Source organism: Rhopalosiphum padi, chromosome 2, assembly GCF_020882245.1.
Source record: "Rhopalosiphum padi isolate XX-2018 chromosome 2, ASM2088224v1, whole genome shotgun sequence".
NCBI classification, from domain to species: Eukaryota; Metazoa; Arthropoda; class Insecta; order Hemiptera; family Aphididae; genus Rhopalosiphum; species Rhopalosiphum padi.
Window position 1 is genome coordinate 67485518 of NC_083598.1, and position 24408 is coordinate 67509925.

The window sequence follows — 24408 nt, forward strand, 5'->3', positions numbered from 1 at the left end:
TTATTCAAAATTTCAGTTTCTTTAATATGCAGTGTTTTCAAAAATAATATAAATCCTGGAATTTATAAATGTGGATCATACAAATCTGGACCGTAAAAACCAGGACTATATAATATATACAATTCTACAGACCTACGATCCAGAAATGAACAATATTGTACCATCCTTCTATTTAAAAATTGTCAAAATATTTCACCGATAAATTGTAACAATATATAATGTTTTTATTTTTACAATATTATCACAGCAATATTGTACATGCGCTCTATACAAATAATGTCAAGAGTATTTCACCTTTACTTTGTAACAATCATTTCAATATTTGTAAATGTATGAACATCATTTCTGAAGAGTCTTTTATTGTTAACTATCTAAATCAGGGGTCTCCAATTAATATTTTTGAAGGGTCACATTAGAGATCTGAAAATTTTTCACGGGCCATCAAAATTCTAAGTACATATTTACATTATTTAAAAACCAATAATATTTAACAAAAATAATAATTTACAATAATAACACATATAATGTTGTCGTAATAATGTGTTATTTATTATTTATAGAATTTATATCATTAGTTATAGAAAAATAAATTAGTTATTATAATTAGATAAATTTTAGACTCATAATTATAAGTATCATTTTTAATGGGCAAAAAAGTGCACAGGTACAGCTATTAATAACACATATTCAAAAATTTGTATTTTATGCTTGTGCTTTGTTTTTATTTTTCTTCTTCGTATAGAATCTATACTATAGATAATAATAAATAATACAAGTTTAGACTATGCTTAATACCTACAAAAATATAAATATATTGTCCGTCGAAACTCATATTATTGGCACATAGGTAGTTTATTATGTTGACTGTTGAGCCTACAAACCATGTTCGTAGGTTAGGTCATATTGTATATTGAATTACTAGTATAGTACTTTATTTTTATAATAGTTTTTATCAATGCTATATTTTAGTTTATATATTTGGCTTTAGCAACATAGTTAATCAATGTAATTCATATTTGATACTGCTATTAATTATTTTCATAATTATTTAAGTTGTAATTTAAATCATAATAATTATACGAATTAAATATGCTTAATTTCTATTTATGGTAAATTGGATGACATAATTATTTTTAAGACGAATAGGTTTACCAAAAATATTATTTAAAAAATATTTTATTCTGATCATGTATTGTACCTACATAAATTACTTAATTCAAATAAAATGATTTTATAATACTTTGCAGTAAATTGTATATTAAAAATTATAATATTGTTGTATACTATTTATAAATATATTGGTTTCTTGATTATATTATGTAAGTTGAATAATAAATACAAACAGAGTATGAATTATAAAAAAATGATATATTACACTACAATACAATATTATAATAAGTTACAAAAGAATGCCTTAAACCTCAAATATTACTTTAAAATTATATTGTCTGGTAATTGTTAAATATGATATTATAACTCAAATAGTCAACTATTTAAATATTATATACTCTGTTCAAAATGAGATTGTGACTCGGCAGTGACCAGTTTTTGTCGAGCGAGGGTCAGACAACACCTGTTTGTCAACTTACTATCTGTACGCCTGCTGTGTAGTAAAGCCACGCCCATGAGCACAAGTTGGCCACCGAGTCAGGATCCCATTTTGAATAGAGTATAGTTATTCATGGTCATATCGGTACTTAGTCTTGTAAAAATTCTTATTCTCATCTATTAGGATAAGGTCAATCAATTATTACATAACAAAAGTACAATATATTATATATATATATATACTCTGTACAACAAGAGAACACAATATTAAAGCCTGATTAAAACAGATTATTCTGTCCATAACACCCTTCCATTGCGACCGGTTTCACATTGGCAGGATGTCGCGTGGAGATACACAGAATTAGTATGTTCAATCATTAGACAGAGTATATGTATAATTATTAATCTATTGATAGTAAAATTAAATTTTAAAAATGAAAGTTAAATGAAATATTCATCAAACTTTTAAAATCAAAAATGTTTACTAATATTGAATCATGTTGAATTTTCAGATCTCATATTCCATTAGAAATTATTTCTTTTGATTGGCATTTGATTTAAGTAGAAGACAACTTATACTTTAGGGCAATAAAAGCACATACTTTTAATACAACATAAATACTAGTGATAAAGCTGACGTTTATCCAGTACAAATTTTCACCCATATCAATTGTTTTAAGCATTACTTTTGGTGAACCAAATGGACAAAACATCTAAATAAACATAAAAAAAAAAATTATTTTAGCAGTAAAACAATTTAATTAGTTGTATTTTTTTTTTTATTATATTAATTAAGGACTAACTTAAATGTAACTTTTAAATATAATTAAATTACTAACAACTGGACAAGGCAATACAGAGCGATCATAACCATAAACTGCGTGTAGAACACCTTGCACAGAATGTTTCATAAATGATACATCGTATAACCATCGATATACTTTAGGAGTATCTGATATTCTTATCATGCCACCTGCATAAGTGGTCCAAAACATTAATATCAATGCAACAACAACAGTATTAATCTAGAACAAAAATGTTATTATTTTAGTATTTAATGTTATCATATATCAGTTTACATATAACAACTTACAACAAATCCTTTACATAGAGTACTGACAAGCATTCCAATTGCTTGTGACATAAGTCCGGTTACAATAAATATCAAAAGAAACATTGAAATCCTAAAGAGTATAAAAGGTTGACCAGATAACAAGTATATTAATGAACAAAACAAAAAGGTACAAAAAATCTGCAAAAAAATAAAACATAAAAACTGACATGTTTTAACTATTCAGCTTATAATTTATTTATTTTGCTAAAAACTCAGTAATAAATTAGTATTAAATGTTGTTTATTATATTTACTTGTACTGGTAAATCCACAAGTGTGACAGAAATGTAATAAGAACTTAATGAATACCATCTGTTAAAATATTCTTTTCTCATCACTGACAGCTCTAAAGGAACTAAAGAAAACACAAAAATATTATTATTAAATTATTAACTTTTTATATTATACATATTATATTATACAATTCATAATGATATTTGAGATATTTCTATAAATTAATACAGTAATACAGGTGTTAATATTTAAATAAATAATGTATTTATACGTATACTATTATACTAACATTTTATAGACATGGTAAACGCTGCTATGTAAGTCATAAACATTACACAGAAAAATAGTAATACTGCATTGTCACGTACGTGCATAGCACTCTTTCCAAGTCCAATGTACACAATTCCAAACATGCTCCCCAGCAAGAAGTGGACAAAAAGTCTTACTTTAACTAGAAACTTGAAAAAGAAATATATATATATTTATAAATTTACCTAGTAGTTAGTTATCAATCACTAACATGATCTCTAAAAGTAGTTAGTAAAGTTCTGTGGATAAGTATACAAAGCTCAGGAAAATAATTTGAAGAATATTCACGACTATAAATTACAGGTACACAGTTAACATTTTGGTCTGAAATAAATTAAACAATGAATAATATTATGTTATTTAATTTATAAGAAGTCTGTTTAAGGCAGGGGTCTTCAACCTTTTTACACAGTGAACCACGTATTATTTTTAAAAATCTTGCGGCCACATTCGTAGTAAAAACATGTATTTTATACAAAAAGCCATATTATATAAAAAAATTGAAGATACATGCTAAATTTCAAATGTGATTGATGGCTGCACATAATAATAAAGCGGACCACAGGTTAAAGACCCCTGGTTTGAGGTATAGTAATAATATTGATTAAAAATTGCTTACCAATTATGTGTCGGTTGTTCTTGTTTTGTTCTCCAGCAAGCTCAATCATTGTATTAACAGGTATTCCATATTCGCCCAAACTCAATTCAATCACTGAATAAATAATTCAATAAATTTAAATATAATTTTGTTTCTATGTACATATATTAACCATTACCACGAACCATAATCAGCAGGATTGTGATATGGAGGACATTGATATCCGAGTTGAGAAAAATAATCAATTATTTGTGATGATTTTCCATTATACATGCATTGTCCTGAAGGTGTAAGTACATAAACCGTGTCAAAATTTGTCAAATGAGAAGCTGAAGCTTGATGTATAGTGCATATTATGGTTTTTCCAGAGTCAGCCAATTTTCTCATGATCTTAACAACATTATTTGCAGATACTATATCTAGTCCTCTGGTCAATAAAAACAACAATTTTAATATTAAAACAAACAAAAGGTTATAATTTATCAACAAGTATTTACAAATATAAGCATATTACGTTGTGGGCTCGTCAAAAAACATCACTTTTGGGCTGCGAACTAATTCTAAAGCAATGGTCAGTCTCCTACATTCGCCACCAGATAAATTATAAACCAATGAGTCTCGTTTGTCATGTAAAAGTAAATTATGAAGTAAATTGTCTATCTGAAAAAAAAACATAAATATTGATTAAGAAGGCACACTAGAATAATTTTTTCTTTGATTTACACTCTTGTAACATAATATATACTGTACATAGTTAAAACCTCTGGGTATTTCATTTATAGTGATTATATATATTGTATTACAACAATTTTAAACAATAGTACTATCTGTGTTTCGTCTTTTCTTTTTAATATTTTTATTAAAGTTAAAAGTTTTAAATAACTATTTTTTTTAAAAAAAAATTCTAACAAAATAGATAAGTAATGATACCTCAATTTCAATAATGAAATCACAATGAGTGCAATATGGAGAAATTTTGTTACTATATTCTATTTGTATAAAATTAAAATCACTTTTCTTCTGATGTACTTCATTTAACTTAAAATATATTGACCATATTTAAATAATTATTGAAAACTCACTGAGATTCTTTTTTGAACATCTAATTTAGAGATTGAATGTTTAAGCTTCATGGCAATTTCCATAGATTCTTGAACAGTTAAATATAATTGCAAGCTATCCTCTTGCATGATATAGCTTGAAACATTCCTAAATGATAGCAGATCTCGCTTTACTCCATTTAAAGTTACTGCTCCTTGATAACCACTTGACCTATGCAGTTTAAAAATATCAAACGTAATAAAATAAAATTTTTTCATGTAAAATAATAAAATTATTGTTTTTAACATAAGAATATAAACTATATTTTTTAGTACCTAAACCTTTATAATTCTTTTAAATACATTATAAAATACTCACATGTAACCAGATAAAATATTCATAAGAGTTGATTTTCCAGATCCAGAACATCCAAGTATAGCCCCTACTTGATTTTTATGGAATGAGCCACTGACATTGTTTAAAACAGTTTTTTTTTTCTGAAACATCAGATGGTAATGTTGTAATATGATGATTGAATTTGACCCAAGTCAGTAGTGTGGTAACAATTACTATAAACCAGGGGAAGCCCAAATGGTTAATTACTTACAGACGACTTGAAAGTCAACCCCCCTTTGTTAGAGTTTATTATTATACATATTCTAGTAAATAGTAATCCCTTAATAGTTTGTGACGTTTGTGTTCCCACTTTAAACAATAATTATGTATGTATTTATATGGCTTTTCAAAGGAAAAATATATATTCAGTAGATCTTTATTAAAAAAGTTTGGCAACAGCTACAGTAAAAGCAAACTTTCTTTTAAAATCCCTATAATTTATAGTATTTAATGATAGTCTATAGATACTATTTATTTTACCTGGCCTTAACGTCTTCGTCGCCAGAGGGTCCCACACGTTGACCGTTAGGGACACATCTGTAAACTCCACATCTATACCTTCCATCGAACGGTTGATTTAACTAAGATTACCTAGTACATACACCATTAAACGAGGCAGTTCGAAGACATAGGCTAGCCAAATAAAAGGCGGTGGCGGGGGACTAGAAAATACAAAACGTTAATAATTAAGTACGATTTTATTGTTTCATAAAATGTCACGAATAATTCACTGCATTAGTGCATTAAGTACAAACGAATAGAACTTACCCCACCATAATTAATTTACTATGACCCGTATTCGGCCTTGGTTGGAACGTTACACTTACACAGATATGAATACAGGATACTGGTACACATTATTGATTATTGTTTATTACAATCCTGTTGACGTGTGACATTATTGTCAACATGTCATGGCCATTGTTATTATTTATTAGTGTCATTATCCTATTACAGTACTATTACTATTATTATAATTATTATACCTAAAATTAAATAGATTTATGTTTTGTTGTTAATTTGTTATCGTCGACCAACTATTCTATCCACATAATACATACCAACAGACTTTGATATCAAAGCAGCTGTTCGACAACAAGACAAGACAAGACAAGTGTCAAGTGACAACCTATATGAAATATGAACAATGAACACATAGTACGACCTAACCATGCAGTAACCACCTAACGACTATAACAAAATATAATAAGAGATAATATAAAAGTCTGTTATATTATAAATTATAATATACATTATGTCCATGAGCAGTCAGCACGTCGACTGTCCGACTTAATCTATTATGTTTAATTACCTATATCTGATAACAGCAAGTCGCAAATCTTTTAGAAGACCATTAATGCCCAATATTACTATTTATATAGTTTATTGAAAATAAAAAATAAATAAAATAATACTTACAATTTACTAGGTAGCTACTTGTTACTTGGCCTATTATATGTGTACCAGGTAGTAAATAGTAATGGTTAAAATTGTAGAAATTAGAAGGATAGAATGAATTGGTAAATAGAGCATGTAGCTTTATAACATAATTTAACTAGTAATTAGTATACATAAGTTTAACAGTGAAGAATGAAGAGTGATGTCAATGTGTCTTTTTATTAATTTTTCAAGTATTTCTACCTAACAAATAATTTTTAACTAAAAAAAAAAAATTGAATATTTCTCATGTCTATTAGTAATATTTACGTAGTTTTTATTACTAGTATTCAGAACAATCAAAACAAAATATGTGATCTAAACCCTAGAATTTAAATTAGAATTCCATATGAAATTATAGGCAAATATTATAAATACATAATATTTATTGACAAAATATTCAAGATTATTACAACAGAATTAGATATTTAGATTAATAGAAACAGTGGTGTACTACGAGTATTGATATTTGATAATTAGTATTTAGTACCAATAATTAGTGGCGACTTTTTTTGTACAACGAAATCTAAATTTTTTGTCTAACTGATATTTGACTTCTAACTTCTATGTTTCACTTTATTAGGCACCGATTATAATATATATATATAATATATATAACACCTTATTTACCTTTATTAACCCATTAACCCAGAACTCTGCAGTAACTCGCCTATACACACCCAACCATTTTAGAAGTGAAACTATCGCTTCATATGACAAATAAGTTCGACACCACTGTCATTTATAGATAGAATATTTATTGCTAAACACAATAATATTTATTCAATTGTTACTTACTACATACTATAATAACATACTATAACTACATTATTATAATAAATAATAATTAATAAAAATTAATCAATGACTAATCAACGGACAATTTAAAATGATGAGGTACCTACTCATTTAAATAATAATAAAACTAAAATACCCAATTGGAAAAATGTTCAGTTAACAATGTTAATCCAGGATTTTAATTTTTTTAATGAGTTAATCAAAGATAAATAATAAATAAGCTGGTTTACTTTTTATGTTATTCTTGAGAGTTGGAAGTATAGCAGTTAATTGATATCCCGCATGGCCACATGCATATGACATTTAATTTACACTTTTAACAGTATAGTGAAATTAAATTAAATTATGATTTATGATAGTTAAGTACCTTATGAAAAAAGTCTGCATTCTTTTAAACTGAAAAGTCTGAAAGTTGCTAATTATTAATAATTATTAATGCCAAATACAGTAATACCCTAATGGTTATAAAATATATATGGATAATATATATACATATAAATATCTATACACAAGCTTTCTTCTGGGAAATACGGATACGGGTCACGGGACTTTTTTTATAATCCCAAATAACAGGTTTTCAATTTGCAATTAATTTACACTTTACAGTGGCAAAGTGGCAAGTAATATGTGTTTAGTGATAGTTGATAAATAATTTTACTTTAACAATCCCTGCAGTACTCATTAATGTCTGTACATAACATTTTTCTCTCTGCTCTCTATACATTAAAAAATCCCAAAAATGCCATTGGAATCATTGCAGGATATAAAATATTTATACCAATTGTATATTCATTCAAAAAATCTAGAAATCATCAAGCAAGAAATAACTATATATAAAAAATATATATTCAATTTAAAAGATTTATTAAGGTTTAGAAAGGAAAAATGGACTACTGTCCACTGTCCTCAGATGCCCATAAATAAAATTATTATTACTCTATTAATGAATTATTAATTATCATAAATCATAATAAAATATATTGATATATAGTAGTTATATAGCTAATTGCCACACAATTAATTGCAGCATTATCTATAAATTACAATCGAACATTCATCTATAGTTAATAGTTCATTGGCGTTAGTATAGCGACTAACGAGGTTAGAAATTATGTATCTCGGGTTAAAACCGACGATAACCTTTGAATTTTTTTGAATATTACTCTAGATGCTTGTGGTAATTATTCAATAATAATGGCCTAATAATTGTTATTTCTTAATAAATAGTACTATATATTCGTTCATATTCCCATTAGTTTTTATTTATCGTTAATTATAGTCTTACAGTATTAAATATTTAGTATTAGTATTCAGTATTCACCATCTATATTGTATACCCATAATATGGTAGCAAATAGCAATCATCATATTATATATAATAGGTAGGTAGTTATAGTACTGTAGTAGTAATATACCGTATTTCTACCGCAGAATAATGAAGAGTACCTACTACCTAGGATAGTACCGAGATCAGTACATTTTCACACCTTAATTGCCCGACAATACATTTACGACTTACCCGACAATATCAAATTAAATTATGGATACATTTGTGAGATAAATTATTCAAAATTTCAACAAAATATTATATTATATTATGTTATTTACAAATTAATCTTACACTCAAAATTATACAACTTATAATAACTCATTTGACATTTTTATGACATATAAAGTTGTGTTGTAAATAAATATACCGGTAAAATATCCCGAAAACAAAATATGCATTATATGTATATGGCCATATAGGACAGGAATGGAAACTTATTAATTCCGCCGGCTACCGTTTGTAATACATATTGATTCCGTCGGCTACTAGCTGTCTATAATATTTACATATTGATTCCGCCGGTTACTGTTTATCCCTCCCTTATAATTTTTAAATGTATTTAAAAAAATACAGTGCTACATAATATACTATATAATATATATATATATTAATAAATAATAATAATAATAATAATAATTGTATAATAATTAAAAACTAAAATGTATAGTCAAAATTGTATAAAATAATAAAAATAAAACGAGTCAATATATTTTATTTTATTCCGTACGTATTGCTATAACGTATTACCTATACGCTATATATAAATGTCAATGATTCTGACTGAAATCTTATCTTTAAGATATGATATATCTTAATATCTATATTCTATAAGACCTATACAGTGCTTGATTTGGAAAAAAACTAGAAGGGGGACTCAGTATGGATGTTGGATGAACGAGCGTACCACACAAAATTCAATATCACATTACTGTGCGGAGCAAAGTCCCCCACATCCCCTTCAGCCATCCATAATCCCCAAAAATCATTACATTTATTATATAAAAATATTTTTAAATAAAGAAACACTTATTTATTTATTACGCATCATCCAATGACATTATAATTTAAATTACGATTTATAAATATATATAATATGTTATTCACTCCATCAATACACCTACAAAAAACTTATCATGTATTATTACCTATATATATATATACACCAATACACCCATGTACATGAATACAGACATACAGTATTGTGCGACACAAACGTCGTCGAGAAACGATTTTATGGTATACAGCACAACCCGTGGTTGAAGATATAAGTATGACGTAAAAGTTTAGCTACCGAGAACAACAAAAATAATATAAATATATAATGCAATTTATTGAATAATAAAAAAAAACAGTATTGTACATCGACAAATGGGCTTCGAATCAAACGTATATTATATACGTGTAGGTACATCAAAGCAATAATAATAGAATAAATATCAGTAATATCACGTACATCGATCGGCGTCCGCGATCCTATGTGCAAAAATAAAAAGAACGAAGAAAAATGTCAGGGGGACTTTTGGTATCTAATTAATTTCAAACGTAAAATCATAATAATTGTACATTATTCTGAATTTTTTTTAAAATTATAATTGTATAACGAATATTAACGGTTTTATACGGTTTAGCTGAACTAAATGATTAATAATTTTAAAAATATTTAAAAGTTTAACCATTCAACTGATATTACATACTAAATAGATAATAGATTATGATCTATTATAACATATAATAAAGAAGGATTTATAAAATTAATTTCTAAATACAAACAGTTATTCACATTCAACTCGTTATACACATATAGTCACATATCATTTCCGTTTCGGTATCGTCCTGTTTAGGAATAATACATACTCATACTATTTTTACTGATTTTAAAATTAATCGATAAGTTTTAATTAATATGCTCAGATAATTTGCGATATTAATATATATATATATAAATGCATCTATTGATGGTATTATGCTATGTTTATTTTATCCTATAAGTGTATAGTCAAAATATTTTGAAAATTATAATATTTATGGTGCAATAAGTATGTATTTATTTCATGTCTCAAAAAGTAAATTAAAGCTCCAAAAGTACAGAAAATCAAACATCGATTTTTTTTTGTGAAACTTAGTTGTGTCATATTTACATATTTAATGTCCATACGTTCAGTATTTTAGTAACCACATCGCCGATCCAGGAATACTTTAAGTATAATATATGCTTTCATTTTTTATGTCTGAATACATGTTTACAAAACAATTTAATATATAGGGCGTTTCGTCAAGCATGTTTATCTTTTTTCTACAATAATGCAATTATTCAAAATTTAATTTTTAAATATACAAATTACAAAAGACTTTATTATTTTTAGATTCTTGAGATTTCTTTTGTTACTTAGAAGTGTCCTGTAGATATTGGAAGTATACATTTCTTGAATTAATTAGTTATGTATAAGTATTGCCAGGCTGAAATAAATATTTTATTATTGAAATGTGAAACAATTAATTTTTCTTGAACTATTATGAATAAAAAAAATTAGCGGTTTAATTGAAATTGATTAAATCACACAATTTGCGTTTTGCTAGGTAACATAACTATTTTTCTTAGAAATTCAAGTTATTAGATCTAACCTGGTAAAAATTTTATTCAAAAATTGAATCTTATTGCCATTCAATCAGAATTATATTTCCATACTTATTACTGTAAAAATAACCTTATTTAAATATAATGATCTACTACAGATATTAAGGGTGATGTAGAACTTTAGGGACATACCATATAAATTGTATTGGCTGATTGTAATCTCATAGGTTATTTATTTTTAACAGTATAAACAGTCATTAGGCCTTGAATTTGGGACTTGAGATTAACTTATTACTATTTTTTTGTATACTCAGTTGTGGTAAAATTATTTTTTTATTGAGAAGTGATGGATGAGGATTATTTTTATTTAAATTTTTCATAAATATTTATAGTTAGGTATAATATACACTAGTATAATAGTTTAATGACTACAGTATGATAATGAAAAGTGACCAGTTAATATTTACATATTTATATTTTTGTCTGTTCATGTGTAGCCAGACAATTTTTTTATTGCAATTCCCTTTTTGAGTTGAAGAATTTACATAATTTTGGAATGTTCAATTTAAATATTAATAATTTATCTAGTAAAGATTAAATCTATAAGAAATACCAACTACTAATTTCCATTTTGAGCAGTTGTTGATTAATCTTATAATAATACAGTATGTTGTCATCTATATTTCATATTAATTAAGAGATTTGATTCAAGCCCTGATCATACTAAATTAAACAACCATTGTTTTTTATGAACTCTGAAGAAATTAAATTTGTTAAACAATTTTAATCTTAACATGACTTAACCAAAATTGTGTATTAAATATTCAATATTAATAATTATTAATTTTGTTTTTTTATTTTTATTTTATAATTTACTAACTAGCATCTCTTAACACTAAAAACTAATAATTACTGCTAGAAAAATAGTTCTGAAATAAAACCACAATATAGTAAAAATTATTTTTATTAAATAAAAAAAAAAGTTTAAGCAGAATTTGTTAAAATCGTCAAAAAACTTGACATCAAAATATTAATAATATTAATAGTGTTTATTTAGATTATATTTTAGGAATTTGTGAGTAATAATAATTATAAAAAACTAAAGTAAATTAAAAATTATTCTTTCATGGACTCTTCAGTAGGTTGAGCTGGTGTTTTTGGTTGTCCATCATCACCCTTCTTTTTCGTTCCTGACACAATATCATCAATACGCACCAACAATATAGCAGTTTCAATTGCAGTTTTGTAAACTTGAGACTTTACAACAATTGGTTCCCAAACTTTTAGGTCTTTCATATCAGCCATTTCACCGGTTTCACCGTTTATTCCCCAACTCTCGTTACCGCTTACTGCATGTTTGGCTCTTAAAGATGTCATTGTTCTTATTGTGCTGACACCACAGTTCTGCAAAAGTGTGCGTGGAATAACTTCTAATGCTTGGGCAACAGCTTTGTATGGCCATTGAGTTACGCCAGCTATTTCAGCACTTTTTTTAACTAATGACTGTGATATAGCCATTTCAATAGAGCCACCACCTGATACTAATTTCGGGTTTAGCATAATATTTTTAGCTACATGTAAAGCATCTTGTAAATTACGTTCAACTTCATTCAATATGTCTTTGCTTGGTCCTCTAAGTAAAATAGTGCAAGCTTTTGGATTAACACATTCAGTAATGAAAGTAAAATATTCATCACCAATCTTTTTAATTTCAAATTGACCAGCACCAGTTCCAACATGACACTCCCGTAATTCATCTGTACGTGTAACAATAGTGGCATTACAAGCTCTTGCAACACGATTATTGTCAGATTTTCTCAAACGTCTCAACACTGATATGTTTGCCTTTAACAAGAAATGCTGTGCTAAATCAGAAACTCCCTTTTCTGTACAAACCAAGTCTGGTTTTAGTGCTATAATATCAGAACATATTTGTTGTATATACTCTTCTTCAATTTGTAATAATCGTGTAAAGTCAGTTTCTTTGACAATTTCTACTTCTGTTTGGCTTTCTCCTTTTTTGAATTCCAAAGAACAATCTAAAAGAACGATTCTGGGGTTTTTTATAAACCTTCTCATTTTTGGATGTGTCACATCTTTGTTCAACATAATACCATTCAATACCTGGGAATCTTCAATTGCTCCACCTGGTACTTTTTCAACTTTAGCATACCTTTTTATATCGATTTCAGTACGACCTTCATCTCTAATACTAACTGTTTTAACAGCATTCAAAGCAATACTACATGCCAAATCTGACCAGCGACCAATGAACTTGGTCCCAACACAAGATTTAATTACTTCAATTAATTTAGGTTCATCATCTAAAGATAATGGCATACTATATTCCCTATCTAAGAAGTCCAACATGTCTTCTAAAGCTTGACGATAGGCTCTGATTATGACAGTTGGATGAAGTTTTTGTTCTAAAAATTGTTCTGCAACTCCAAGAATTTCACCTGCAAGTACAACAACTGATGTTGTACCATCCCCAACTTCTTCATCCTGAGTACGTGCAATTTCAATAAATGACTTAGCAGCAGGGTGTTGAACTGTGATTTCTCGTAAGATAGCATTTCCATCATTAGTCATTACGATTCCACCCATTGGGTCCATCAACATTTTAAGCATAGCCCTGGGTCCAATACATGTACGTACCACATCAGCAATTGCTTTGCCTGAAATAAAAATTGATTTTTTAGGTAGTATAAATTATAATGAAATATCTAAAAATTTAAACTGACTAACAATAGAATAACTAGTAGTATGTACATTTGAATTACATTATGATTCTAAGATGCAAGAAAAAAAAACTAGTATTTAAAAAAAAAAATTATAATATTAAAAGCTAAAAATCAATACTAATTGTTTTAAATATGTATTTTTAAGCATTCTTGTGAATTAAGTCAAAATTCATATTTTTTGTAAAATAATTTTAATATTTGTGAATTCACTAAATAAATATTATTTAATCATGATATTATGATTGAAATCAAGTTAATGGTACTTAAGTAATTTATAAAAAAATATTTAAATATATTTATAAATTAACAAAATAATAACGATTAAAATAGTATTATATAATAGTATATTTATTTTAGTGTACCTAAGGCATACAATTTTTTAATAATAAAAAGATATATATAATCATTAGTGCTTTTAGTATGCTATTAAAACCAAATCATATTTTTTTTAAAGTATTTTGTTAAAACTTTTATTCATATTTTAAAATATTTGCAGTAACCTAAAACTTAATTTTAAAGTAATTCAAATTTTAAATAATGAAAAATTGTAAAATGTATATGGATGCTCCAAAATGGCACAAAATATAAATCATAATATATTACACGTCATGTTCTATTAAACATGGGCAGCGATACAGTTAGAAAGCATAACATATATTTTTGAGTAATTTTTTTTTATATAACTGATAGACAGCAATATCTATTCTTTTAATGGATTAAATTGATATATACTAGGAACATTATAGTGTGTAGTAGTTGCTAGCTGCCTCATCAATATAGCCAAATTATTCAGATTAATACTTAGTAAAATTGAATGATCAAATACTTTTGATTCACATGAAATTATATTGGGTGAAAATATTGTTGACCGTGTTTTTTTAAATTAAAATTATATATTGACTTGTTAATAGTGCATATGTAATATGTCAGATTAATTGATCGTTTTTTTAATGTTAATACAAATATAACAATTTTAATAGTAATATTTATAAAACATAAATGAGTTATAGAATTATATTATTATATTATAGTAACACGAATTTAGTAGAATTTGCAAGTATGGACAGAAAAAGATGACAATGAGCTTATTTACCAGCGGCAATGTTCTCCAATTGAACTTTATGTCCAAACTTCCTTTTTGTATTAGCATTCAATACTAAAATCGGAGCACCACTCTGTGACATCATTTTGATACAGTAGAATTGAAGTTGATTGAGTAAAATAAAAAAAAGACTTCAATTTACCGAAAAACTTTTAAGTTTTAACACAAAATTTACACACAATTAGGATTAAATGCATGTGCTTCTTATCTTAACACCTTATCAAAATTTTAATACAATGTATAACACACAGGCGTCAACCATTATTTCATGTCTTCATGATGATCGACTGGTGTAGGTAACATACCAATATTGTTCAATCAGTGGAACCACTACAGCGTTTCGAGTTTTAACTCGTGGTCGCCATGCAGTAATATTATTATTTTTGTTTATAGTTTCGTCGGCATCCTGACAATTTGCTCCGGCTTCTGCGCAATGCTCGTTTATCATTATAAATAGTGTTTAATGTTGTAATATATTTGTATTTACTATTTTGTTTTGAACATCGATCGGCATTCGGGAATCATCCATCAGGTCTATAGTGACTAGCCCACTAGGGACAGTACTACAGTAGGCCAGTAGGGAGTAGGACCCCAGTTGACACTTAACGGTGTGTGACTATTGTTTAGTGGGTGTCTCGAGTTAAGATATCCATTCTTTATAACTCTTTTCACTGCCACCTGTGTCCTGTCAAACAGCCGCTGAGTAACTTCTTAGCACATTCTTATAAAGCGTCTGGCATTGGTCAAGGAACGACATTATTTACTTTTCTGAAACGTGTTTTCTATGGAACCGGCGTCTCGTCAATTCGATTCAGTCGGATGATCAGTAGTGGTTCTCTTCGCTTATCCAGAAAATAAGTCTAATGTAAGTATATGACTATGAACTGATTTGCAAAAAATCAGAAGTGCAACGCAGGAATTTTTTGTTTGGTACGATTTAATAATCAAAAATAACTTCGATCTAAGTCGCCATTTTGAACTCGATTACACCTCTTAACACTCCCCCTCACTTATCCACCTCTTGACCACCCAGCAATCTATAATTTTTATTTTGAGTTTTTTACTTTCTTACCTATGTGTTTTGATGTTAAATCAAATTTAATGTAAATGTTGTATTGATCATTATGAGCAGTAGCGCTGAACTGGCTTTTTGTGAAACAAAACCTAAAATTTTTGTTTTATTTGATTTCTCACTTCTTTGTTTCATGCAATCAGGCATCAATTATAATTTATTTAACACCTTTTTTAATTTTATTAACTCATTTATCCCTAGAACTTAATTATATCCACCCACCCATTTAAGAAGTGAAGCGATCGCTTCACATGACATGAGTTCAGCGCCACTGAGCGTGAGTGTAAGATATCTGATAGAAAATAAAATATTCACTGCTACAGAAATTGAGTAGATTGATCTGTCATGCATTTTGTATTGTGTGATGTTAAATTTACAACCAGAATTACAACTTCTTTAAATATTACTAACTATTGTACTATTGTAACGTTTGCCGTGATAAACAGTTTCCAATTGATATATAGTGCTGATTTGGACTCTTGGAAACAAAGTGTGTCAATCTATAATGATTTTACATTATTTTTTTTTATTGAATGTATATTTAATATTTTTTTATTTTTAAATACTAATTAATTAGTATTTTTCAAAATATGATTTTGAAATTTTATAAAAGTAATTAAAATAATATGTAGGTATTAAAATACTAATATTCAAATGTAACTTTTTTTTGTACTTGGTTTGGAACCATTAAGTTGGTATAATAATCAAAATAAAATAAAATGACACATAATATTGTGTATAATTTTATTTAATTTAAATAATAATGTTAAAAATAACAACACTATTCAAGTAATACAAATAATGAGCAACTTTAGCATGCGTTACTTAGAATTAAATTATAAAATATTATCCAAAAAACCACTGAGACTTTTATGTCCGTGTTAATTTTTATTGAAAATATTCAGTGGCGGCATTTGAACCGCGCAGGCTATACATTTGCGTATTTTAAAACCAATATTGCAGTTATTTGGCCCACTTTATAAATTTATTGGCCTGAATAATTGATAGTTGCTCGCGCTTAAAATGCTCTATACACCATGCGTATTAAAAAAAAAAAATTTAAATGATGCCACTGAAAATATTCTATTTATACTAAAATAAAATAGTATACAAATATATGGATATATTCACTTGGTCACAAAAACAATTGATATTGCCATGTATTTAAAATTTAAATTACATTTTTATCAAAATTGTGATGAAAAAAAAATTATCTTGAAAATTACAAATTATTTTATATAGTTAGAAATTCATAAAACTTTCTATACCTAAGATTTGAATTTATAATACAGTCATTACCAGATAGATTGATATGGCAGTGGTGTTGCCCAAACTAGTCGCGGTGTGTTTACCTATAAATGACATTATTATTTTATTATTATTATTAATTAATACAATTTCTACTTTTTGTTTTGAAATGAAAGAATATTACCAAAATATTTTATTTTAAATTAATAATGTAAAATCAGTTAAAAAATGTTTTGTGACATTTATGGGTTTATTAATATATTTTCAGTAATAACATTCAAGTACGAAGAACTCCTGGTTTTTTGTAATTGTGCTATTGCATCAATCTATGAGGCAATAACTGTACAAAGTTCTTTATATTTTGCAAACATATTAAATAAATAAAAAAAAAATTTCTACCGTAAGGTAAATTAATTTTTTTATAACTATTTAAAGTTTAAATTTTAATGAAATTAGATATTCATCTGCAGTATAATAACTATTTCTCCCCAAATAATTTTTGTTTTGTATAGTGTTTTAAAAATGAATAACTGTAGGTACTTGAAATTTTCATTAAATAATTAAATTATCATGTTTTACAAATGGCATAATTTAAAAAATATTTAGAACATTTTGATATTTTGATTTTATTAGTTATTTTTTCTATAAATACCAATAACAAAATGTTGGATGGGTCAAAATTCTTGAAAATTTAGTACAAGGTCCCATATAAATTATTCTAATATCTATATTAAAATGACAATTTTTTAATATATAAATATGAAGTTTAAAATTGTAAAAATTGTGAAAATTATAAACTACAAGTATTGTAAAAGTCTTTAATTTTTATTGCTAAGGTTTGAAAATTTAATATTATATGATGAACCTATTTTCATTGTTTACAGTATTTACTAAAAGATATTAAATCTTGAGTTATATAAGTTGATAAAATATAGTATAAAACTATAAATAATGTATATTATTATAATGTTTAAATTCTAATAATATAATAAATGCAACATTTTCAAAAATATTTAGTAATAAATAAATGACTAATAGTTAAATCAAAAATCATTTCATGAAATATAGTTAGTGATTTAAACTAGTAGGCCATCTTCACACAGAATCATTTTTGTATACATTGATCTATCATTAAATTCAAATTTAACATACCCATAACAGTAACTTACTTGACACTTAATATAAAGTATAGCGGTACCCACTTTTCTACCTTTTTTTTAAAATATTTATATATGTAAAAAATGGGTATATTTTTAAAACAAATCTAAACAAAATAGAATTTTTACTGTTGTGTGTAATTCAAAAATAAATTACAATAGAAATTTGAATTTTTTACCAAATATATATGTATATGCTAGCTGTATTATCACAGGTTAGAATTAATCTTTCTATGGTTTTTCAATTTGCTATTTTATAGGAATCTATAGGAGCTGCAAAAATAAGCTATAAACATAGAATCTCAAGAAATCTAATGATATATTTTTTATTAAAATGGTTAGTCTTTCATAACAGATAGATAGAAGAATTATAAAATAAATTATAAATAAAGATTTAATTTTTTGTTATAGACATCAATCAGTAGCATAATTATTAATTGGCAATAACACTATTTACATAATATTATGTGTATCTATTTATATTTAATGTTTATACATTGATTTATTTAGGTTAATGTTTGATAAATCAGTTGAGAGTTCAATTTTGAAAATGTATTAGTTTTCTGAATATCTCTTATGTGGGATAAGTACTCTATACAGTATTTCCTGTAAATTTTGTTTGATGTGTCCTTCATTATACCAACGGAATTATTCTTGTTCAATTTTTGACACAAAATATTTGTTTTAGCATTTTCTTAATATACCATAAGTTTTAAAATATTTTGGCTTAAAATGCCAAAATATATACAACTTGAATTTCTCTAATTTTTATTATTAAATTTTATAGGTAATTAATTTTTTTATAAGTAAAACAGTTATTAAAAAGTATTGAAATTACATTTTTTTCTAATAAATCTTCAAATTTAAAATGTTTACCTTTTTTAATTCATCAAAAATCATGAAAAGATGTACATAAAAATTAATAAAGTTTTTAATTTTATACAAGTCTTGAAAATGTTATATATATTCATAAGGGGTTATTTACTAGAATTTAAATAAAGTATAATTTTAGGCCACATATATTTTTTGACGAGTGATTGAAGTTCAATTTTTTACAGTATTAGATATTCACATGTTATAACACAAATTATTCTTATAGCAATTTATATGTATCTTAAATATATATGCACAATTATTTTTATAAGTGTTTGAAATTAAAATTTTGTTTAAATTGTCAAGATACGAACATTTAAAAAATATTTTGTAGGTAGTTTAAAATAGTAATTTTTTATTGCTGTAGCTTGAAAATTTAATAAATATAATACAATATTCTTCATTATACTCCAGTCACTGAGAGAGCGCTTCTGGGCGGCGACCAAAATTTGTCCGTTCTTGCGCATTCCCACCACTAAACCCTCCAAAACACTGGCTGCCGTAATGGTAGAGTGGGAGAAATTTAGGTATGAATCCTCAAAGCTCAATCATTTGTATGTGCGAAGGAGTAGCGCTTTATCAGTGGCCGGAGTATAGTTGTTTTTACAGAAACTTAAAAATCTCATAAATACACGATATGCACTATTATATAATAAATAAGGTTCTTAGGTTGAATATGATTTGTATTGACAATCTACTTCAAGTTTTAAATATTCAAAAATGTATTGTTTGTATGATTTACAGAGATAAAAATATGGGTAGTCCATCAAGATCAAGATGGGTAATAAATGACGAAGTTATGGAAGTAGATAATTTATATTCAGCTTTTTATGCAAGAAATAATGCACGTGTACCAAATGGTAAAAATAGTTAATATTTTAATGTTATATGTTTTATATTTAAAAAATTATTCTTTCTTACCATTATGATCTCTATTATGATGGTATAGATGTACCAGAAAATCTAAGTATAGGTCTCAGAATTAATCCACTTATGTTTGGCTCTAATCCACCTCGACCACCTCCACAAAATGAAGTCAATGATCCAATAGATCCAGTAGATCCTGTACATTTAGTTCATCCAGTTGATCCAGTAGATGCTGTTCAATATGATGAAACTAGTTCAGATTCAATTGTAAGTTTTATGTTTTATATTATACATAATATTATAAGTAAAATATATTAAATGTAGTTATTTAATTGTTTGTTAGAATTTACTATAGGTACAGGCATACTCTAGCTAATACAATTTCATTAAGAAGACGCCATACCCGCATGTGTTGTCTCTGTCATACTAATTTACATCATAACAAATTTTCGTTCAGCAGAATACATTTTGTGATGTTAGCTTTAATATCAGAGTAAATTTACCTATCATTAAATTTAAAGCTAAGAATATTATCTAAACAATGACATATGCTTTTATTGATATTATTATTTTAAAATGAGTTATAGCTATGTAAAATATTACAACTTTAAAATGATAATATCAATAGAATTATATGTCTTTGTCTAGATAATATTCTTAGCTTTAAATTTAATAATAGGTAAATTTACTCTGATATTAAAGCTAATATCACAAAATTTATTCTGCTGAACAAAAATTTGTTATAATGAATGTTAGTAAGACAGAGAAACACATGCAGGTATGGCGTTATCTTAAGTTTGTTTAAAAATAATAAATTATATTATTAGATGTTAGTATATTATTTTTTCTTAAATTTAATTTAAAGAATCAACAATTTTTAACTTGTTTTTTTATCATAAAATTGAACTATTAGTATTTCACTATTACTATACAATTTATTATTGTTTGTTAATCATCATAATAAATAACTCATTTTTTTTCAGGATTCTCGTTCATCAAGTGTAATTTTGATGTCAAGTACTCGAACAACTCCAAGACCTGGAAGATTTACAGAATCTTCAGAAGATTCTTCAGAAGAATCTCTAATAGGATTTCCTATAGATCCTCCAGCAGGATCTCCAGCAGGATTTCCTACAGAATCTCCAATGGATTCTCTAGCATCATCTCCAGAAACATCTCCAGAATCATCTAGAATGGGATCTCTAGAGTCATCTCCAGTGGGATCTCCAGCTACATCTCGACCAACATCGCCATCAAGATCTGCAGCACCATCTGCAGCAACATCTTTAAAACGTACTTTAGAAGATGCAGCCACTACATTACAAACCATTAGCGGTAAATTATAAATTACATAAGTTTTTATCAAAAAATTGTTATTTATTTTTATTTTTGTTTTCTTATTAAACAATTAATATATTATATTAGTTATATTTATTTAAAATATTATTATATACATATTTATTTTATAGACAATCCAGATGAAGCATTTGCCTGTTCAATATGTTTAGATACTTTGACTAATACTGGATCTCATAAACCTGCATGTTTGAAATGTGGTCATATTTTTGGAGAGAATTGTTTACAAAGATGGATTAAAGTAAATATTAAGCAATGGTTTTTTTTTGTACATGTTTATATGTTATATGTTATATGTTTTATATTCTCTTTTATTAGGTTGGATGTAATAGGGATGCAAGAAGATGTCCAACATGTAACACTAAAGCAAGCTTAAAAGATATTAGAGTTTTATATACTAGAAATCTAGTAGCAGTTGATACTGCAGAGATAACTGCTCTTGAACTTAAAGTGGAACAAGTAATAATTAATAAAATATATTTATTACTGACACAACAGTTATTTTGCTCTAAACATATTTGATTTGGATTATTAAATAAATTTAATATATATTAATTATTGTCCTTGTTTTGTTTTTTCTTAGGAAAATCGGGCAAAAAATTTAATGCATTTGGAAGCAGAAAGATGGAAAGTGAAAGCTACATTTTTAGACCACGAAGTAAAAAGATTAAAAACTATAGTGAATGTAGAGTTACAAAAAAAAGCGTCAATTAGTGGTCCAACTACATTACGACAATGCATAAAAAAGATAAATATTTGCAAAAACCTAGGCTGTAGGGTTATGGCATTTAATAAAAATAATATGATGATGGTAAGTGTTAATTAATAGAATTAATTCATTTTTTTTAAAATTATCATCAAATTAAATTATTATCAGGTGGTGTCACAACATTCTGATACAACATTATTTAAGTCACACGTAATCAGAAAAATGAACGGAGCAATACTGGAACCTTCTAAAGAATGTATTTTTGCACATAAAAAACAAATTCGTGATATGGCGTTTCACCCTATTGAACACAATCTTTTGGCTTCTGTTGGTTTGGATAAAACCATAAATCTAACAGATTTAAGTGTTAACACGGTGGTTTCCTCTGTAGATGGTAATTATATTTATTTTTGTAATATTGTCTCAATATAATTTTCTATTGATTATGTCTAAATTTACAGTTCCTGAACCATTGTGGTCATGTTGTTGGGCTGGTGATAATACTAACGTGTTGGTTGCGGGCGGTCAAATGGGCTCTGTATTTTTTATCGACCGTAGATATATGAAATTGTTCAACACTGAACAGATTCGAAAACCTGGTTGTGTTTCTCTTAATCCACTCCCACCGTCATCATCTCGATCATTCCTCAATGGTGGAGTTCTTAAGACTAGAATGGACTTCTTGTCTGTGCTTGAACAAGAACCTGGACAAGAACTTAATGTATACAGAGATGTGGAATTGCCATTAAAAGGACTCTGGTCTAGTTCTTCTTATGACAGTCAATCTAATCTACTCCTGTCATCTTCTAAACCGTGTGGTCCCAACAAGTCTGTTAGACATGTTGTGTCTAAATTGGCTGATTATAATCCAGAAGGTCCTTTATTAAATCCAGTGGTCACATTTTATGGTTAGTTTTGACAAAATTGTATAAAGTATTATTGTAATAACTATTTATAGTGTGTTTTTAATAATTATTTATAATGTATTTGTATTTTATATATTTAATTATACTTGTAATACTTTCAGGTGGAGATAAGTCTACACAATTATCTCGCTCGTGTTTAGTTCCACCAAACGGCGGATACAACGAAGACATGTTAGCGTGTTGTTTTGATGAAAGATCTAGCACCATCAAAGTATTCAATATCAATGCAGGCAATAATGTTCACAATTTCCATGTTACTGAAAACTTTTTGGATCTATGTCCCTTACCCGGGCTAATCATAAATGGTAGACGAACAATGGCTGGTTTGTCAGAAAATGCTATGAGTGTTTTCTCTGTTTAAAAAACAGAAAACTTTCTGTTTTTGTTTGTATATGCATTTATTACTTTTAAATTTAAATTAAAGATTTTTCCATGAACAAAATAGTAGTGAGTTATGTGCATATATTCTCGTACATTTGATTAAATATTGTGTTATCCTATATTCATTTATTTTAAACTTAGTTATTTAATAAGTCTGATGTCTGTTGACATACAATATTATGTATTTGCTTGTATAAATATTTTATTGTTATGATTTATTTGCCATTTAACTTTAATTATATTCTTACTTTAAATTTTCAAGATTAAAATACATGTATATTGTTTTGAATTTATGGTTGAAAAAAATTAAATAAATGTATAACATAATGTGTTTATATATATCATCAAAACATAATATTATCACTGGAGTACAGATTTTACAACATCATAGAACTATAGCAAAAGTATTAAAATTAAAATTTTTAAAAACAAAACAGAATTCGAAAGTTGTTTTATCAACAAGTTATGAAAATAAAAATCAACATTTTAATATAATGTCAGAATTGCATGTGATTTATATTTTCAAAATTCAATACTTTTACTTTAGGTTGGCTTATATAATAATTTAAAATATAAAAAAATAACTTACTAAAT

The 24408-nt window shown here is 26.6% G+C and overlaps 3 protein-coding genes across 5 annotated transcripts; 1 reads left to right on the top strand and 2 right to left on the bottom strand.

The window, feature by feature from the left end:
• Nucleotides 1–1349: 1349 nt before the first annotated feature.
• Nucleotides 1350–6424, bottom strand: LOC132921434 (ATP-binding cassette sub-family G member 1-like). Of its 2 annotated transcripts, XM_060984461.1 has the most exons (14): nt 6301–6424; nt 6008–6225; nt 5720–5901; nt 5222–5339; nt 4885–5074; nt 4317–4462; nt 3988–4229; nt 3824–3916; nt 3416–3528; nt 3185–3353; nt 2916–3016; nt 2642–2800; nt 2388–2573; nt 1350–2261 (listed from the first exon to the last, which is right to left on the bottom strand). In XM_060984461.1, exons 3-14 carry the CDS (start codon nt 5802–5804, stop codon nt 2106–2108), a joined length of 1758 nt encoding a protein of 585 aa, XP_060840444.1. In that variant the 5' UTR covers nt 5805–5901; nt 6008–6225; nt 6301–6424; the 3' UTR covers nt 1350–2105. The 2 variants fall into 2 exon arrangements, with proteins under 2 accessions (XP_060840444.1, XP_060840443.1); XM_060984460.1 differs by lacking the exon at nt 6301–6424 and having other exon boundaries at nt 6008–6285.
• Nucleotides 6425–12327: 5903 nt separating this feature from the next.
• Nucleotides 12328–15445, bottom strand: LOC132920615 (T-complex protein 1 subunit gamma-like). Its single transcript, XM_060983119.1, has 2 exons — nt 15217–15445; nt 12328–14057 (listed from the first exon to the last, which is right to left on the bottom strand). The coding sequence occupies exons 1-2, from the start codon at nt 15308–15310 to the stop codon at nt 12496–12498; spliced, it is 1656 nt and encodes a 551-aa protein (XP_060839102.1). The 5' UTR covers nt 15311–15445; the 3' UTR covers nt 12328–12495.
• A 190-nt stretch (nt 15446–15635) lies between these two features.
• On the top strand, nt 15636–24141 carry LOC132920613 (E3 ubiquitin-protein ligase RFWD3-like). Of its 2 annotated transcripts, XM_060983118.1 has the most exons (10): nt 15636–16090; nt 20320–20435; nt 20525–20709; nt 21426–21777; nt 21912–22039; nt 22117–22257; nt 22382–22609; nt 22676–22901; nt 22969–23415; nt 23535–24141. In XM_060983118.1, the coding sequence occupies exons 2-10, from the start codon at nt 20330–20332 to the stop codon at nt 23792–23794; spliced, it is 2073 nt and encodes a 690-aa protein (XP_060839101.1). In that variant the 5' UTR covers nt 15636–16090; nt 20320–20329; the 3' UTR covers nt 23795–24141. The 2 variants fall into 2 exon arrangements, with proteins under 2 accessions (XP_060839101.1, XP_060839100.1); XM_060983117.1 differs by lacking the exon at nt 15636–16090 and having other exon boundaries at nt 20237–20435.
• The last annotated feature ends 267 nt before the right edge of the window (nt 24142–24408 follow it).

Bases quoted from the DNA above. Each gene is read 5' to 3' on its own strand.
- LOC132921434 (XM_060984461.1), bottom strand. From the start codon at position 5,804: ATGGAAGGTATAGATGTGGAGTTTACAGATGTGTCCCTAACGGTCAAC. The intron at 5,075-5,221 runs GTGAGTATTTTA...TAAACTGCATAG, and splicing joins AATATTTTATCTGGTTACAT to GTCAAGTGGTTATCAAGGAG. The intron at 2,801-2,915 runs GTAAATATAATA...ATTTTTTTGCAG, and splicing joins TTGTGGATTTACCAGTACAA to ATTTTTTGTACCTTTTTGTT.
- LOC132920615 (XM_060983119.1), bottom strand. From the start codon at position 15,310: ATGATGTCACAGAGTGGTGCTCCGATTTTAGTATTGAATGCTAATACA. The intron at 14,058-15,216 runs GTAAATAAGCTC...TTTTTATTTCAG, and splicing joins ATTGGAGAACATTGCCGCTG to GCAAAGCAATTGCTGATGTG.
- LOC132920613 (XM_060983117.1), top strand. From the start codon at position 20,252: ATGATTTGTATTGACAATCTACTTCAAGTTTTAAATATTCAAAAATGT. The intron at 21,778-21,911 runs GTAAATTATAAA...TTTATTTTATAG, and splicing joins TACATTACAAACCATTAGCG to ACAATCCAGATGAAGCATTT. The intron at 23,416-23,534 runs GTTAGTTTTGAC...TAATACTTTCAG, and splicing joins TCCAGTGGTCACATTTTATG to GTGGAGATAAGTCTACACAA.